The 20,438-nt window shown below is 39.0% G+C and overlaps 1 protein-coding gene across 5 annotated transcripts in view; it reads right to left on the reverse strand.

Moving 5' to 3' along the window:
* Nucleotides 1-20,438, reverse strand: part of apc (adenomatous polyposis coli) — a 68,646-nt gene that overhangs the window by 28,575 nt on the left and 19,633 nt on the right. For all 5 annotated transcript variants that reach the window (XM_004910465.4, XM_002936411.5, XM_004910464.4 and 2 more), the window contains 2 exons: nucleotides 5,354-5,506; nucleotides 200-284 (listed from right to left, as the gene is read on the reverse strand). In XM_004910465.4, coding sequence (XP_004910522.1) covers nucleotides 200-284; nucleotides 5,354-5,488 — 220 coding nt within the window. In that variant the 5' untranslated portion in view covers nucleotides 5,489-5,506. The remainder of the gene's footprint in view (nucleotides 1-199; nucleotides 285-5,353; nucleotides 5,507-20,438) is intronic.

A 20,438-nucleotide genomic window follows, 5' to 3' on the forward strand; every position in this document is an offset into this window, starting at 1 on the left:
CACAAAAATCAGAATGTTAATAAATGCCCCCCTTAATTTGCGACAGTTGTTGCTGTTTTCAGTTCTGTCAGATATATATGCCATTACCTATCCATGTAATTTCCTGTCCTGTTGGTAAATGTAAATGAATGTGCAAGTGTATGTTTTAATGGTGCTTGGAAAAAACCAAATAAAAATGAAAAATGTAAAATGCTGTTACCTTTAAGACGCTCCAGCAGATCAATCTGGCCAGAAGAAGCCATTGCCTCATCCTCGATACTTCCTTGTAGCTGCTTGAGAACCTCCTGCATTAAACATACAATCAGTATTCAGGTAGCCATCATTTTGCTTATTAAACAAAGGATATAAAAAGAACGGAAGAAAATCCATTTTTAATTCAACATTACTCTATACCTTATACCTCAAATCCAAAGAAGTTACAGTGCTGTATTAATTGAGGTAGTTGACATCAGCAAGGCAAGGCCACCATAAAGCAATGCTTTATTATTAGTATTATTCCTGGTTTTTGCATTATGCTTCGAAATACAGGGCAACAGATTTAATCCCATTTTATGTCCACTATAATGCACAGTCAAGAGGATGAAGACCCTAGGGAACCAGTGTTGGATTTTCTTTCCAATGACCTTGCGTATGGAACACTAGTACATTGATTATACTATATAACAGCAGATACAGTATCATAGAAGGTTTACAAGTACAATTCCTTCAAGGACACATAAGCTTTCCTTCTGCTGTGATTTTTTAACAAAGAACAACACATTTTGAATTCATTTATATATAGTAACTATTTTTAATGACAGAAGATAAAATTTCCTACTTACATCCGCTTAAATAAATAATCTCATTAAAGCAAAATGTTAATGTGATTCTAAACATAAAATAATTGGCAGACAAGAATCCCAGAAATGCATTGTAGGTCCCCCAAGGATATCATCAGATACACAACAAATGCAATGGCTTTGTTATCGGACCAAAATGTTCTAACCTGTCTAAAGCTGGCCATACACGCAACGATACTATCGTACGAAAGCTCGTTTCGTACGATATTCGGTGCGTGTATGGCATGTCAGCGAGTCGACCGATATTGCAGGAAGCTGCTGATATCGGACGACTCGCCGATTGGCCAGGTTAGAAAATTTTGATCGGGCGCCATAGAAGGTGCCCGACCAAAATCTGCCGTCAGGGCTGAATCGGCAGAAGGAGGTAGAAATCCTATTGTTTCTACCTCCTTATCTGCTGTTTCAGCCCTGAATGTGTGTGGCGGATCAGACGATGTTTCGTGCGACCGATGGTCGCACGAAACATTGTCAGATCGCCACGTGTATGGCCAGCTTAATTGACTAAACGACCAATCGTCATGGTCGAAAATGATCGGGATGATAATTCTGGAGCCCTCATGAAGTTATACGTTTCGTACAATTATATTGGTGCATGTATGGCCAGCTTTATAGTGTACCCTATCAAAGCCAATACATACTAATTTTCTAACTGTAAATTCAGCCTTGCCAGATCACAATGTCAATAAGGGATCGTACTCACAAGCTTTTTTGTTTATGTGCTCATTGTGCTTTTGAAATGCAGGTTTGAGTGCACCTAAATGCATTCACTAACTGATTCTGTTATATTCTGCCTGGTTGTACTCATAAGTGATCAGCTGCATTATTAGACACAACATTCTGCATTTTCTTAAGCTTGAAATGTGAACATAATTCAGTGGAATAGAGGGTTTCATTTGTAATGGACAAAAATGCACTTAGCTGCGCATGAAAAAAATGCATATAAATGTGTATAATGTGCTTTTAATGTGCTCAGCATGTATTTGTAAATGCATTAAAAAAAAACTGCACAAGCCCTAAAGTAACCAATACTTCTAACTTGTACAGTGTATTGGAATAAACACCAAAATCTGTCCTCACATTCTGTCCTCTACCTGCATCTCTTGCCCAATCACAAGCCTTTTTTATAACTCACTGTAGCTCACTTTCTTGCATACTGTTGTGTTTACCTTATCTGACATGTCTCACTCACCACTTAAAACACCTTTACCTATTTATTTCATTCAGTGTGTTTTCTCCCTCTCTGTATTGTGTCCATTTGCCCACAGACACTCCCATCATCATTCTTAATACAGAGTGATTCAGTCCCTCAACATCAGAAGTGACACCTCAAAGCCATGTCTGTATGCAAGTAAAATCTCCCTGTACAGTGTAAGATACTTCATAATAAACTGGATCCTGGCAGGTAGTTGGTGCATAGTTATTGTCTACCAGATAGTCCAGACTGAGAATCAAAATAGGCCCTGGCATTTCAAGTACACAGAGGCCCAAACAACCCAACCCACCCCCACATTCCCAATAAATAATGACATTTTACAGATCGCCAGTCCAGGCCTACTTACAAGGTATTAATAGCATTCATTTTACCTTTTTTTGTGATGGAGGCAAATTTGTTAACATGTAAATGATATATACCATTGCACTCAATCTATATTTTACTATATGTAGATAAAAGAAAGATGATTTAACATTTACAGATGCTTTAGAAAAAGCTTGTGCATTTTTTAGTACTTCATAAATATTAAGACTGTCCATTGTGATGCCTACAGCTGAAAGCATCATGTCAGGCTGGAAGCTTCATGTGCTGACACTTCACAGTTGGTGGCGAAACCAAAGTATGCACATCTTCTGCCCTATGTTTATCTGTGCTGAGGATATGGATTGCTAAGCAAAGAACTTTCTCTGTAGTCTGCCAACTATGATTGATAGCTAGACTCCAAGAAGCGTTCTGCTCTGCAATAAACAGAACACAGTTTCCAAAAGGAGGCCGAGCTTTTAAGAACACTGCATCAAAGTTATAATGACTAAGTCAGTATTTAATGTGATGATATATTCATTTGCTCAATACAGCATCATGTATATTATTATACATTTGTATTGTACTTGAATGCAGTACAACAATATAACTGAAATACTGTAGAACCCCTTTTTAGATTTTGGGGACCAGAAAAAAAGATGTAAAATCCAGGAAATGTATTACGCATTATACTTTGGTTGGACTAAATAAATTGGTGTAATACAAGGGAAAACTTAAAATCACAAAAATCACAAAATCCCTGCACAAAAATCGATTACATGAAGTGCTGGATGTTAAGAGACAAGAGGGTAGAATTTACAGTCTAAGGGCAGTGACACATGGGGAGATTATTTGCCATGCGACAAATCTCCCCGCAATGCCATCCCACCAGCTAGAATGTAAATTGCCGGTGGGATGGCATACACAGTGCCGGGATTTGCCGAAGTTGCCTTGAGAGGAAACTTCGGGTGACTTTGGCAAATCGTGGCACCGTGTCGCACACCGACTAATCTCCCCATGTGTCACTGCAGGGTAAATGCTAGGCACAAGTAGGAGGGATTTTTTCATAGATCTGTAATGAGTAATGAGTAAAGGGGGTAGTGCCTTAAGATGTATTATTAAAGCAGAAGGAAAGGCTAAACTACTGGGGGGGGGGGGGGGGGGGGGGTGCCAAATGTTAGGGAAAAGACCCATTAATAATATAGGAATCTATGTGGGATGTGTGTAACCTTAAGTATGCAGTGCAGTTTTGGGCTCCAGTCCTTAAGAAGGATATTAATGAGCTGGAGAGAGTGCAGAGACTGCAACTAAATTGGTAAAGGGGATGGAAGATTTAAACTATGAGGTTAGACTGTCAGGCATGCGGTTGTTTTCTTTGGAAAAGAGGCGCTTGCGAGGGGACATGATTACTCTGTACAAGTACATTAGAGGGGATTATAGACAGATAGGGGGCGTTCTTTTTTCCCATAAAAACAATCAACACACCAGAGGCCACCCCTTTAGATTAGAGAAACAGAGCTTCCATTTGAAGCAGCGTAGGTGGTTTTTCACAGTGAGGTTGGGGAATGCCCTTCCTAGTAATGTTATTGTAATGGCAGATTCTGTTAATGCCTCTAGGAGGGGGCCTGGATGAGTTCTTGAACAAGCATAGTATCCAAGCCTATTGTGATACTAAAATCTACAGTAAGTATTGATGTTGGTATATATGGTTTATGTATGCGAGTTTATAGATAGGTCAGTATAGGTTTGTGGGTGCTGGGTTTACTTGGAAGGGTTGAACTTGATGGACTCTGGCCTTTTTTCAACCCCATGTAACTATATGGAGATTGTGGTCTAGCAGGAATCTTGATCCCGTGATCAACTTGTACACTGCGATTGATGTCTTGGGCGCCACTGCTTTATTATAAAATATTGGGGAACTAAACAGATTCTCAATAAACCTTTATAAACTTAGACATGCAAGCCAGGCTACAGCTAACCCGCGTCTGTTCAAATTTGTAGGTTCAGTATCAGAGCACGTGCAAGCCATTACAGATAAAAAAGTAATAGCCAATTCATGACAGGGAAAACCCTGATCAACAGATGCAGACATTTTAAGGAGAGTTCTCATTACTCAGTTGAGAGAGAACGCTACAAAAATAGGTTAAAAATAGGTAAATAGGTTAATACAACCAGAAGGCTGTGAGAAAGTATACAACAATAAAATCTGCTGTAAACAATGAGTGAGCTGGCTTTATTACAGTACTAATCACATTTAGATTCTGCCTATGTATTACGGGAAGGCATGAGCAGCTCCTATTGGGGACTAGCCTGTATGGCATACTCTGATGCTGTCATCATGCTTAAACTGTGCTAAAACCAGTCAGCTAGAAATAATACAACATTTAGTTAGCATATGCTGTGTTTAGAACAGGTTTGATTACAGGCTTCCTTTAAGGCCAAATTTACATTAAATAATTAGAATCTTTCTGTACTTTTCAGTATTTGTGTGGATATAATTTCTAAATGACAGATATATTTTCTGGAAATCAGACGGATACCGAGTCCCAGAATCAATCGCTTCAGTATGAAAAAAGGTAAAGAAGTGGTTGAAGTACTTTGCCAGGCCTAGGGCTCTTACGCACAAGTGTTTCCCTTGCCCCATAGGCCCATAGGCCCTCCAATTTGCTTTTTTTCCTCCCTTTTTTGTTCTGTTCCAATACACACAAAGGGAATAAACATGTGTATAGCAAAACATGTGTTACTGCAATACTTTTCTGTGAGATATACTTTATTTTCTGGAAAAATTTCTGGGGTGCCAACAATTTGGGCCATGACTATCTTCTAAACTGGGTGCTTGTGTGCAGACAGAGGTTATGATACCTGCTCAAAAATGTTTGTATTGATTCACAACTCAGAACATTTGCGCCTTCTGTACAGAAGAAATTCTTATTTTCTGCAGTCCACTGTTACATTATGCCAGGGTGAATTAGCTTCTTGTAGGCATTAAGAAAAAACCTACCTTCATGTTTGATGCCTCACTCTCTAGTTTTGTAAGATGATTGGAATTGTCTTCTAATTCTTGTCGAAGGTTTGTATTCTCCATCTTCAGTGCCGCCACTTGCTTTAACAACTGGTCATACGAAGCAGCAGCCATGCTGGGCTACCCCCAGGCCTACACAAATAAAATTATGGAAGATTTTTAAAAATTAATAATACAAATTTTTAAAGCACCAAGTATACAGTGTTCTCATTTCATCAGTGAGTGGGAGGTAAATTACTGTGGATTCTTACTGCAAAAAAGAAGCTGAACAGAAGATCCGACATATTATTGTATTAATTTTACATAAAGTCCACTTAATTAATTAGAAGTGCAAAAGAAAAATATGGTTCACCCCTTGTGTTAAGCCTGTGCTATTATGGCATATATTGGCAATATTGTACTTTTCTTTATAGTATAGGGCTCAGCATATTCAAGCCTTAAAAGAGACACTCTGACATGAATCCAAAGAGTGCTGCTTTGCTTTAGAGTGAGGCAGATACTGATATATACACACCCCAGTGACCAAGAGTATAGACACTTTTGCCCCAGCCACACACCCACTATTCTATGAACCTAGCATCTTAACAGGGCAATAAAACCAACATCTTATCAGATATTGTGCAGTTACTGCACAAGTTTATAGCACATTTCACCTACACTGTTTAACTGGAAATACAATTTACACATTGTTACAAAATGTACAATTAATGTGTTGCAGTTAGCAACATGCTAATGATTTCTGTAACATTTTACTTCTTCGAATACATTTATATCAATTTACCAACATAACAATTACTAGTATAACTAGTTCCAATATTATCATTATAGCATGTCCAAGTAGTAAATGTTACTTAAGAGCTTTATAAGTTGGATGTGGGTCTTATTTAGGACTTCATAAAGTTACATTAGCTGTGACAGATACAGTCTCCAAGACATACCAATACACAAAATTATATGGATAAATAAGGCTCTCAACTAGAATACACTATGTAAATATAATCACCAGTTATAAAATGCAAATACAACTCAAAGTATATATTTCCTTTTAGCTTATTCTGTTTCTTATTCTTCAAGCCACAATCCTGACATAATTTATGTGTTTTAGCATCACTGGCTACAAGAAAATGTAATCTGCAGGCAAATGGGATTCACTGGTGCAAAAGTAGGCCACGGCTGGCAGGCACGAGAAAATTGCAAATGATGGATTAAATATTGCAATCTGAACTGCTCTGTGTAACATAAGCCTTGAGGCTAGATTCATCAGTGGTATGAGGGGCATCAGTGAGAATTTAGCATGGCACACTTACTTTTTTAGGAATGACATGTAAATTTATTCTTCTTACAGCAGCAATTAAGAAAACAGAAAGTATATGCATATACATTTACCTATCTACCACCAAATGCAGCCTCTAGGAAATCAGGTTTGTTTAATAAATTAGCATTGTGTTTGTAAGTGGGATAACATAATATGTGGTGAGACATGCAGCTGCTGTTAAACTACAACTCCAGCATCTAAAGTCAGCCTTGCTTCAGTAACAGCTAAACGGATGCAGCTTAGACATTCTTAGGCTAGTGCCACACAGTGCTAATCCTGAGCCTGCGGAGAGAATATTGGCAGCAGCCTCCTACTTTACTTGCACCCGGAAGCATTGTCTGTGCCCAGGTGCAGGAAAGGTGGGTGGATGGGGCCAATGTAGAGGATAATTCTCAGCCTGGGTTTTCTGCATGCTGAGAATTGGCCGTGTGTGGCACTAGGCTTATGAAAAAACTAAAAACATTTATCACAAAAAAAGAAATACATTAAATCAGTTACCAAAGTTCTTATCTGGCCATGAGGGCCCTTTCTGAGGATCAAGGCTAATTCCCTTGCTACCCTTAATCCTGTACTGCTGCAAAGTTGTCAACACATAGAGATTATATGGCTAATTAGTGCACTTTGAACACATCATAAAAAAAAGTTTACGATCACTGCCTGAACCTGCCCCTCATTCACATTCAAACATACATTTAAAAAAAGCATTCATCTATTCATGTCTCCATCATAATTTGGCTAATTACTGAGATTCAAACTATTATTTTGATAAAAAAAAACTTTGTATTTCCAATAATGGTTATTACTCTTCTGAAGTACTTGCTCCACTCTCTGTATTCACACCCAGAACACAGAACTAAACAAAACATAATAGCAAAACCTCAAAAATGCATTTTGGATCCTTAATCTTGCTGAGATTATGCAAGTCACTGCAGGAAATAGTCAAGACTTCCATGATGCTTTGGGATTAATGGATATTCATGTGAGCATAGGGCTGAACTGCCTGTCACTCCTTGTGTCCTTTAGGCAGTGCCTTTTCCACAGATCAGTGACAGATTGATGGAAAGGTTGTGATGTTGATGGTTTTCTCCCAGTTGCTGGGGTCTTTAAAACACCCCTGTGTGCTATTAACATCAAGCCTACTGCTACAGGGACAATTCTCAGCCTGCATTTATACACAGGGAAGCAGCCCTACCAAGCAGTAGTCTTAGGGACATGTCTTTATTTTACCTCTACAAGTATTGCTTACTATTTTTATGCACATCCCTTTCTTCTTGCAAATGGACTGCAAATGCCATGAATAAGCTGCTTAGTCACGATGTGTCACCACTGCTTTAACTTCCTAAAAACATTCATTGTGTAGCTAACGCCAAGCCCAGAAAAATATTAAAAAAGGATCGATTATCATTTTAGCTACTCGGGAATGCAAACAGCAAAATGATGGACTGAGACAGGGTTTCTGCATTAATAGGCTGGAATCAACAACATGTTTCCATGTTGATATTTAAGAAATATACACCAGTTTGGCATCTATTATCCTGGATGGTTGGGACCTGTGGTTTTTGCAGATATGGGGTCTTTCTGTAATTTGCCTTATAAGACAGACCATACATTAAAAAGTGCACATCCTTTTATAGTCTAATGGAATTATTACAACAATTATATATTATATTCTGATCTTCTTTCAGATTTTGCCTGTCTGGATAGCTTCTTCAAAAGCCTTCCTGGTCATTTTAGTCTTGTGTTACAAATCTGACTCATTAAATAGCTTGGGGGCGGGGGCTGCCTAGCAGCAGGAGCCATTAGGGCAATGGCTAATACAGTCAAGAATATGTCAGAATTGCTACATTAAACTATGAAACAAAGTACCTTCTTGGTTGGGATTCCAATCTAGAAATATCACCACTACACAGTTCCCGAATGGCTGTAACCTAAGTACATTTACCTTGGCGTGGGCAAACTGTAAATTTATACTGGATACGTTCTTGTATTTTACTGCTTTCATTTTACATTTGGTGTAATTACTGTGTGCTAGCGTAACAGCATAGCACTATAATAAAAAATGTTTCCACTGAACACTTGCACGTCCTTTAAACATTTTAGGAATTTTAAACAAGCTTAATATTATCCACGTGCATGTGTAAAATCTTCTTCACTTATATGTGTATGTCTAAATAATGTTGAACTGCTCTTGGCAATCCAATGTGACAGGGTTCCTTGGGAGTACTGCATATATTCCAGGGCACTTACATACTATATTTTGCAAAGACTGCTCTATGCCTGGCTCCCCTACTCCAAAAACTGTCACACAGCATTAACAGAGGGAAAAAAAAACTCCTTCTAGCTAGGACTCAAAAAAATATAGCATTCACTGAACGCATCACTGCCAGAAATCATTACTCAGTTTCCAGCAGATTTCCTCTCGCTGGATTTATTTTGAGTCTAACACTTCATTGACTGTAGTCTCAGTTGTCAGCAATGAGCAAAATATCATGGAAACTACCATGTGGCAGAAACAGCAGCGCTTGTGTAACAATGACTTTAATGACACAACATGCATCATCTGATGAGATTAAAACATGCACGCAGGATACCCGCCCACTGAAGATAACAGTAAAAAACAAAAATCCACCCTTGATTTTTAACACCAAAAGACTTAAAGTGTCAAAAGACTATATAATATGTTGAATAATTGGACAGCACTGCACTAGGGCACAGAGTTATTACACAACAGTAGAATATTTAATCCTAGACATAAGAACAAAAGAAGGAGCAAGTACAACAAGTTGCAACCAAAGTATTCAGAGTCATTATTAAATTGCTTTGATGTTTCATGTGCTGCTGGTTCCATGGGTTGTATTTAACAGTATAAAAGCAAATCCAGATATAGTTGAGGAAAAGAAAGAAAGATTTGTATGATTGGCCTAAGGGGCAAACCAAGAGTCAGGATAGTGAGAGTATAGCAAAGTGCCAGTATGTGAGGAGATAGCCAACTGCTAACAAGTTAATTTGGAGAGCAAGAAATTTAAGGGCTATGACAGATGGGGAGATTAGTAGCCACGCGACAAATCTCCCTTGTCACAGGCAACTAATCTCCCCGATATGCCATCCCATCAGCTAGAATGTAAATCGCCGGTGGGATGGCATACGTGGCGTGGCGATTTGACGAAATCGACAAAGTTGCCTTCAGAGAAAACTTTGGCGATTTCGGTGCCGTGTATGCCATCCCACCAGTGATTTACATTCTAGCCGGTGGGATGACATATTGGGGAGATCACGCAGCGACTAATCCCCCCCCCCCCCGTCTGTCACAGCCCTAAAGGAAAACTATAACCCTGAACAAGTGGGCTTATGTTTTGAAAACAATAATGCAAAGCAAGAATAAATCCCTTACAAGGAAGTCAGTGCATCGTATATTCTTGCTGGCTGTTGCTGAATTGGATTAGCATGCCTTTTCTATCACAGAAGCCATAGTTGCCAGTTTCAGTGGGTTGCTGCAACATGCCAGGAATTTCCAAAGCATGAGGACAGTGCCTCCCAGAGATTTCGGAAATGTTTAGGAATATTTTGCAGTATAGTCAGCAAATCACTTGAAGGGTGGAACTGCTCCAGAACGAGAGCATCACAGACATAAGATGGAAAATAATTTAGCACATTTTGCAGGAACAGGAAGGGGGCTTTTCCTCTCTCTAGAGATTGTTTTGCTTTAAACCCTTAACAGTCAGGTCCAAGTCATTTTTGCTATCCAGCTGTATCTGGATCCCTATGCACAAGATGTGTGATGAAAATATCACTGCTTCCCCCTTGCTGTCTCTCGGGCACAGTCTGGCCTAAGGAAATCCTAAGTTGCAGGTGTTGAAGTAACGTTCCACTTTTGGGTTTTCATTAGTCCAGTGAGTACAGTATTCTCAAAAATATACACTTTGTCTGCATTTGTGCTCCACATACTACAGCAAAGTACTAAATAGTAATACACAATTTAAATACATGTACACGACAGAATTTAATAGTTATTAGGTTTTTTTAAATAATGCAAAGTGTTATTTGCATTTAACGCTTTTCTCCCCTTAGAAACCAAGCATTATTGCTTTGATGAAGCATATTTGCATTGTCTGAAAACTGTAACCCATGAACATTTTATTCTATCGCTACAATGCAGTTTGCCAGTGTACTTTGGTGACAAAGTTCTACAGTAAAGAGCTACAGTAAAGCAGGGAGATAGTATGGATATGGAATTTTATCTCTCAGTTTAACAATGATGTCATTAACTAAATGAAGACAATGGTGCTCTGAATGGCTGAGCACAAACCTGTTAAACATTATCTGGTTGGCACTGATACCAGGGGGCAAAGTTAATCACTCTTCAGGGCAGAGGTCTAAACTAGATTTGGAGTACAGGTATGCTTGGGATGCTCTACATAAGGAGTCTTTCCGTAATCTGGATCTCCATACTTTTAAGTGAACAAAAATAATATCAACATTAAATAAACCAAATAGGATTGTTTTGCCACCAAAGGATTAATTACATCTTAATTAGGATCAAATATAAGGTACCGTTTTATTACTAAAGACAAAAAGGAAATATGTTCTAAATGTTACATTATTTGTTTAAAATGTGGTTTATGGGAGACAAACTTTCCAGAATTAGGAACTCTTTGGATAACAAATCCAACACCTGTAACAGCATTCGCTGCACTCAGGGCTAGCTGCTACCAAAATTAAATTGAAGGATAGTATATGGCATCTAAAGTGGCCATACACGTAGCAATAATGATCCACTGGGTCCTTTCATTTACAAGCAGAGTGGATAAGTGCTGTGACACACGGGTAGATTAGTCACTTGTGGGATGGGATACGCAGCACCGCGATTTGCTGAAGTTGCGAAAGTTTTCGCTCAAGGCAACTTCGGCAAATCAGGCAACACCACCATTCTAACCGGTGGGATGGCACTGCGGTGGAGATTTGTTGCGGTGCGGCTAATCTCCCCGTGTGTCACAGCCCTTAATCAGATTAATAAAATGTTTTAGAAACAACTTTGGCCTTAAACTGGCCATACATGCCTAGATGTGGTAGGACAGTTTAAACTATTTCGGCCATATTGTCTATTATAAAAATGTGCCTATTGCAGACATAATTTTCTTCTCCTGATGAAATTTGATGGAAAGGCAAAATATTCCTGGAAGATGAGTAAATGAGAATAGCAGCCCTGGATCAGTTAAATATCTCAACGGGTTAGCCAGTGCCCATCTTTAAAGGAACAGTTCAGGGTAAAAATGAAACTAGGTAAAACAGATAGACTGCACAAAATAAAACATGTTTTCAATAAGGTTGGTTAGCAAAAATGTAATCTATAAAAGCTGGAGTGGACAGATGTCCAACATAATAGCCAGAACTCTACTTCCTCCACTACAGCTCTTTAAGCGGTTACCAGTCAGTAACCAATCAGCGACTTGAGGGGGGGGTCATATGGAACATAACTGTACGTTTATTTTGCTTTTGAATTTAACCTGCGTGCTCACAAACTTACTCAACAGTTATGTGCCATGTGCCCCCCCTACAGTCACTAAAATATTAGAGAGCTGCAAGCAGGAAGTAGTTTTCTGGCTATTATGTTAGACATCTGTCCACGCCTATATAAATTACACTTTTTCATAACTATATTAGAAATAATTTTTATTTCGTGCAGCCGGATTAAATTAAAATGATTATGTTATTCAGGTAATTCTATGGAGCCTTTGAACAGACCGGGGGCCATAAATATCCTTTGGATGGCTACAATCCAAAGGGGGCCTACACTTGGATAGCCCTGTATTAGACCATTAGAATCATTGCATTTAAATCATTTTAGACCTGTTCCAAACTGTGGGGCTGAACCTTGGCTATAGGTTCAGCATAAAGGCCAGTTAGGGACCTAACTGGGTAGAATGCTGTTTATACCCTAGATACATTTGAGAGTCCTGAATATTCCTAGGGGTATGACAGCTTTTCTTTCATAATTTCCTTCTTTCACACTATAAAACCTGGCAAAAACACGGGAGTATGCATTTTTGCACGGAATTCTCTGTGCCTGTGCGTGCAGTCACAGGAATGAGCAGATCAGCTGATTCTTGGCCTAAAGCCTTTGGCCAAATGTCGGGTCTTAAATGGAGTTTGAGCTAAGTAAGTGTGAACAGAATTGGTTTAGGTCACATGAAGAAAAAAAAATAAAAAAAAAAACATGCTGCCCATAGTGCTTAATATAGCCACCAATGGGAGACAAGTCTCAGTGATTTGCATTTTTTTAGTTTATTTTTGATAGGTAAATCAAATATCAGAGGTGAAAACAGCCCATTGTGTATATTTTTCTTACACCCATACACTGAAGGGCTGTAAAGTTACAGCAATCGGGTTGAGAGCAAGTGATATGAATGTGAGACCTTGGAGAAAGTTTTCCATCTCATACTTCGTTTCTGATTTGCAATGAAAAGCAGACGATCAAATGAAATATTTACAGTACAATACACACAAAAAGCCTAGACATGCAGGCATATGTACGAGTAAGAGCTTATACATTGTGTCTCTGATGAAGTATATACTATATTAGCCACAATGTAGCCAGTTTAGGGGCTTGTTCTTACAATGCCAATTAATACAGTCTAATAAGGTTTGGTGGTTTATAAATAAAGATTCAAATTACTCACATAAGCTTTGGGGCATTGTAGTTTGGGGGCAGACAAAAAGGATATCAATAAAAATGGTAATTCAATGATAAGAGGAAATTTTTACTTTAAAATTTTGATTTTAAAACCTAAACAGTGCCAGCATTCTTATGTGGGCAACAAAATGATAGGAAATTCAAAGAATATTGTATTGTTATTTGGAAAAATTTAAGGGCCCTAAAAATGAAAGTCATCTGGCCCAACTGTAGAATGCTGACCCTACACACACACACAGATGAAAATGAAATACCATACATTACCCTAGCAATGTCAACTCGGTGCTAACATCACCATAATTAAATTAGCACAATGCTGTTACATATCTAAGGTTCAGCTATACAATGTAAACATAGAAACATAGAGACAATATCCCCAATTTTTTTTTAAAGGAGAAGGAAAAGCTAAGTCACTTGGGGGTGCCAAAATGTTAGGCACCCCCAAGTGACTTGAATCGCTTACCTTCTACCCCGGGCTGGTGCCCCTGTACGGAGAGAACAGAACCAGCCCGGGGTACCTGCAGCGCTTCCTCCTTCGCCGCGCGCATGCGCAGTAGAGTGAAAAGCCGAACTTTAACAGAGAAGTCGGCTTTTTCACTCTACTGCGCATGCGCCTGACTCACAGTCAAGGCTGAACGGAGCAGGAAGGAGGAAGCGCATCGCCCCAGGTGCCCCGGGCTGGTGCGGTTTTCTCCTAATAGGGGCACCAGCCCGGGGTAGAAGGTAAGCGATTCAAGTCACTTGGGGGTGCTTAACATTTTAGCACCCCCAAGTGACTTAGCCTTTCCTTCCCCTTTAAGAGAAAGCCTTGTCAAGATCATTCTAAGAGCAATGAAAGGAAATTTACAGGGTCCAAGACTAAAGGTGGCCATACACGGGCCGATTGTAATTGCCGATATCGGTACCTTATCGACCCATGTAGGGGCAGCAACAACTGGCCTATTCCCCCCGATATCACCCACACGTAGGCGGGGATATCGGGAGAAGATCTGCTTGCTTGGCAACCTCGCCAAATGTTAGCAAATCTGTTCCTATTCTGGTTTCTCTAGCACATGCAAACAAACAGGACTGAGGTTGCCAAGAAATATTTTTATGAAAAAAAGTTTCCAACAGCCAAGGCTAAAATGAAGTTAGATTCTGACACAGGTAAGTAAAGTGGGGTAGGAGGCGGCAAGGTTTTAGTTTTCACATAATAGATTATTGCCAGAGAATTCAACTGACAGCTTCCCATAAATACCAGGAGCATGTTAGTATGCTTGTTATTCTACCAGAGGGCTTTGGGGGAACATTAAAATGGCTTCAGCAAGAAAGATAATGCATTTAAGAGCGTGAGTAAGGCAGAATCTGAAGGCTGACTCAGGAATACCTTAATGCACATGGTGCATAAGATATTTGATCACCACAGTAAACTTGGACAGAACCAGAATCAAAACATCCTACCCTGACAGCAGCTGCTTCCTATTCCACTGAAAACAGGATACTCTATGGCACAATGTAGTGTCATTATAAAGTATCCGTTATGTACGAAGACTTACTGCTCCTAAATCCTACTCTCAAAGAGCTGCTTGTAAAAATGTCATCACTCATCCAATCAAGCATAAAATGAGCAGACTTTTACTGAGAGACCTACTAAATTCTTTAAGGGACAAATATGGGCATTTTTACTTTGTTTCTTAGGAAAAACCACACTAACAAAAATTTCTACAGTAGCAGCTTTTTCTGGAATGGGAAAAGGATCTGCCAGGTTAAAAGATTTTGATCAGACGCCATTGAAGGAGCCCGAGCAAAATCTACGTTCAGGGCTGAATCGGCAGGAGATAGAATTTCTATTGTTTCTACCTCCATATCTGACGAATCAGACCTTCACGTCAGTGGAGGGTGGGAATGATCTTTCACGAAAGATCGAAATTGCTACGTGTATGGCCACCTTTAACATGGAAAATAATTGAATATGATGTAACATTTTATTTTTGAACCTACAAATGTATTTTTTTTGTTGTAATATTAGTGTGTAGGCACCATCTAAGTGTACTGTGCCTACGGAGCCAGCACCACACATTAGAACTGCTTTCAAGAAACCTATTGTTTGCCCTACTCCCATGTAACTAGAGGAGTCCCAAGTCAGACTTGGATTTCTTACTATTGAGTGCTATTTTGATATCTACTGGGAGCTGCTATCTTACTACCTTCTCATTGTTCTGCTGATCGGCTGCTGGGATGGGGATGATATCACTTCAACTTGCAGCTCTGCAGTAACAGGTCAGACCACAGGTCACATGGCTGAGGGCACCCTGGGAAATGAAGAATATGGCTAGCCCCATGTGAAATTTTCAAATTAAATATAAAAGAAATCTGTTGAAAAATGTTGTTGAAAATGGTTTTTAATGCAGGATTCTGCTGGAGAAGCTCTTTTAACTGATATGTATTCCTTTCAGATAAAAGGAAAATAAGTGTGAATGCACATCATTATTTCCATTACACAAACCTAAAGAAAAAAAAAAGTCCCATTATCAGGTTGTTCATGAGGTTCTCTCATAACAGGTCTGTATAGGTCCCTGTTATCACCCGATGTTTGGTGCAGGGCATAAATGATTGATTTAGATCAGGGGTCAGGAACCTTTTTGGCTGAGAGAGCCATAAAAACCAAATATTTTAAAATGCAATTCCGTGAGAGCCATACCGGGGCCTCGATTTGCGGCTGCCTGTGGAGGACGATGCGGCTTCAGGCCTGTTCGGCCACAGATGCTGCGGGGCAAGGTAGGGTGGGTCCTAAGGATGCCGGATGCGATGCGGAGGAGGGCGTGGCCTGCGCTCAGCGGATAGAAGATGTTCTCACGCCCCCTGTTATCTTTTTTATTAAAGATTGGACAGTGAGCCAGATGCAGCCATCAAAAGAGCCACATCTGGCTCACGAGCCATAGGTTCCCGACCCCTGATTTAGATCAATATGACCAAACACCTGGGTGGCTATCAAGCAGTAAAGGAACAGTTATACCAAAAATGAACATTTTTTTAAAATAATGAAATATATATGCGCTGTTGCCCTGCACTGGTAAAAGTTTTGTGTTTGCTATAGAAACCCTACTATAATTTATATAAATACCCTGCTGTGTAGCCCTGGGGGCAGCCATTCAAGCCAGAAAAAGGAGAAAAGGCACAGGGTACATAGCAGATAACAGATAAGCTCTGTAGAATACAATGGTGTTTTATTTGTTATCTGCTAAGTAACCTGTGCCTCTTCTCCTTTGAATGGCTGCCCCCATGGCTACCTAGCAGCTTTGTTTATATAAATTTATGGGGCAAACAAAACAGTTGTACTAGTGCAGGGCAGCAGTACATTATATTCTAATTACTTTTATACACTTTCATTTTTTGGTGGTACTGTTCCTTTAAATGAGCACCTTTACGTGAATAGTCAACTCTGGTTTTTATTGGATTTATTGAAGCCAAACAATAGAAAAAATGAATATAAATTAAGTCCCATGAGTGCTCTGTGTTTTACATGCTGATATTTTTTGCAGCAGCACCTGGGCCTTGTGCCTTTTTTTTGGGTAAGTGCACTGTCTTTCAAACTCTTCTCTCTAGAGAGGAGCATACCCTTCACAACAGCCCTACATGTAGGTCAAAAATAAAAATGTAGAGAAAAGAGTACTAAACACAGGGACTTAGTGCAAAAGAAAAAAAAAGTTATTTAAAAAAAAAAAATCCAACATTTCGAGCACAAACAGTGCTCTTCTTCAGAGACAACACACACATATTTACACAGATATAAATCTATACACAAAGCACAAAAAGAGCCAGTTCATGTGTGCAATCCTATTTCTTTTTTTACCACAATGTTAAAGGACGTCTGAATTGCAAAGAATTTGCTTATAAAATGTTTAGCTGGGGCTTCAGTATGTATCTCTATCAGGTATGGCCATTCCTGTCTCTAAAACTAGAAGCTCTGGGACTTCCCTTGTATGAGGGAGTGGGAGTAGCTCTTGGTTGTTCTAAATGTCACCAGTTACCCAAAAACGGTTTCCCCCACCAGAGCTGCATGGAAACTGCCACCCCCTCAGCACTTGGCCACCCCCACCAGGAGGGAGTCCCTTACTGGCTGTCTTATAGATTTGCACCTCACACTGGATTCTGAATATGCCTCCGGGGCACTGTTAAATGGTTCCCTATTGTTTTTTGGATGGACCGCAAGTTAAGGGGAATCAAGGATTCTACCACAAGACCTTAGATTCAATATAATATCTATTATCTGTTGCAGAAGGCTATATCACTACATTAAAAGGGCTCATGGATCTGGATAAATTTATGAAATCCTGCTTCAGCTTAAAAGGCAGCTCTTATTTAACCCTTTTGAAAACATATATTACAGATATATCTAACTACAAACTTTTTTTTAAATATATATATATAAATATATATATATATATATATATATATATATATATATATATATATATATATATATATATATATATATATATATATATATATATATATATATATATATATATATATATATATATATATATATATATATATATAATGGTGCCTGGGTGCAGTATAGAAAAACGAAATCCAAAGTTAAAGATGCCGCACTCACAGGTCTTATTATCAAAAAATAAAGCAAAGTTTATTAAGACAGACTAACGTTTCGGCTGTGGAGAAAGGCTGTAGCCACAGCCGAAACGTTAGTCTGTCTTAATAAACTTTGCTTTGTTTTTTGATAATAAGACCTGTGAGTGCGGCATCTTTTACTATATATATATATATATATATATATATATATATATATATATATATATATATTGCATTCTATTTATAAAATTTTAAATTAAAGGAGACATATAGGATAAATGGGAAAACCCTAATTTTGTAGGCAATTATGAATAATATACGGTGCTGGTTTCACTTTGTGCTAAACATTAACCCTATCTGTAACAATGGCCCCTTTATTGGAGCTCCCTATAGATCCTATAGCTTCTCTGTCAGAGTTTGAAATGGAGAGTGGGCGTGTCCTAACGGTCCCTGCCAGAAGCACAATAAGAGGGGGAGAGCCAATCACAGCCCTGCACTCACACAAGCAAAGACAGGCTTCAGTTCCCTATCAGGTCAGCCTAGCTGCTGATTGGTTCCTATCCTACAGTGCAGTGTACGGAGGGCCGCCGGCTCCCCAGCTCATCCAGAGAATTCAGACAGCAGGAAGTGGAACAGATGGGTGGGGCTAGTGGAAATTTGGGGGAATTTCTCAATAAATCAGTCTGAAACACAACTTTTTTAAGCACAATCCTTCTATATCTAGGAGTATAATTCACTGGCACATTCTTAATTTTTATGGGATATGTCTCCTTTAAACATTGAGCCATAAAAAAAACAGCTTTTTAACTGCTCTGAATTCTTTCAGTGAAACAACATGCCACAATTAAATATATACATGGGGAAGGGATTGTTTTTAAGCAGAGCATGGAAAAAAAAAATACTGGACAAAAAGCCAAAGATCAAGATTTGTGTAATAAAAAGGAGTCCTTGTCTACAGTGGGTCTCAAGGGGACATATTTTCAGGATTTCCTCACATGAGTAAATGTGGATTAATCACCACCATACATCCACAACTGTTAAAAACACTAAAAGACAGGCAGAATAACAAGGAAGGATATGGTCTGTGCATGAAAGTGCCTGTGTGTCACCTACACACATTTCTGAAATTGCCTTAAAATGTATAAGTAAATGTTTAAAGGGGCACCTAATAATTAAGGAGAAACCCTGCAGCAAATGGCAATGATTCCTTCTGCAGGCCTCACTGACCACCTAAGCAACTGTTAGGCTACACCAACTAATTTCCCACTGAAGTTGAAGGACAAGGCACACATATAAGAACATAACTGTACTAAATAAACAGCTATATTTGGTTTAACTAGACATTTAATTAGGTTGTGTACATGAAATTGCAGATACGTTGATGTAATTGTAAATTCAGGCCACCAAGTTACCAAAGTAATGACTATTAATATCTGAGATTCAGCTTCCCTTTTCCCATTGGCAGGTATGTCTGAAATGTGGTGATTACTGTAGTTGGTAGTATGGTTGGCAAGTTTAAAAGGTATATATTTATAGAATCTATTATCATTTTTTCATTTTATTGATGGGCGTATGAATTTCTACTTATTATAAATGTGACAAAAACCTACAATGTGTGCCCACAACTCCAGCAATATGCAATGATAACCACAACATGTAAAGAGGCACAGGGACAGTAATGAATCAAACCCCTTAACAAAGCAAAAGCTTCTGCTGTATACAGTTACCAAATATACAATAGCAACCTGGAATAAGGAGAAGTATTAACCTTTCTTTGCTTGCAGCAACTCATCATCATGAAATGTACAGCGCCATTCAGACATAATGTATATTAGCCTAAAACAACTGCCAATGGTTTCTGTACCTTTCTCAGTGCAATAAGAATATTACTATTACAAGCTGTTAATGTATATTCCCATTGCTGACATTTATTTTGCATATTTGGAAAAAAGCCAGCAAGAGGTAACATTTTTCACATTTTTAGGAACAGTATTCCTGTTTAAAATCTCACTGACAGATAAACAAGAGGCATATCCTTGATAGAGAGCAAGCAGTTGTGTGTTGGGGGATGCAACTAAATAAATGGGAGTGACAGAGAAATTGCTTCCTTTGCAATACAAACAGTGGGCCAATGATGCTTGGCCCTCTGGCTATTATGAGGTACAACGCTCAGCAACCTAAAGCACACACAGAGATATTTTATTAATAAAAGCAATTTGAGACTATGCTGAGACATGATGCTGAACAGATCCAGAAATGAATATTCCTTAGATGCACAGGGTAATCCTATTAAACCCCCGATTTCCAGTAAATATGATGGTGCAGTGCCAAGAGCATGGGGCTAGAGACAAGACAGACACATTAAATAGGTCAAAGAGGAGAGCTGGGATGTGCTTATGGTGACATTGCTGGTGCAGCCCCAGCACATCAGCAGCCAGTCGCTTTTGTTCAGTGACAGCAGTAGCAGTCAGCGCAATGCTACA

This window comes from Xenopus tropicalis, chromosome 1, assembly GCF_000004195.4.
Source record: "Xenopus tropicalis strain Nigerian chromosome 1, UCB_Xtro_10.0, whole genome shotgun sequence".
NCBI lineage: Eukaryota > Metazoa > Chordata > Amphibia > Anura > Pipidae > Xenopus > Xenopus tropicalis.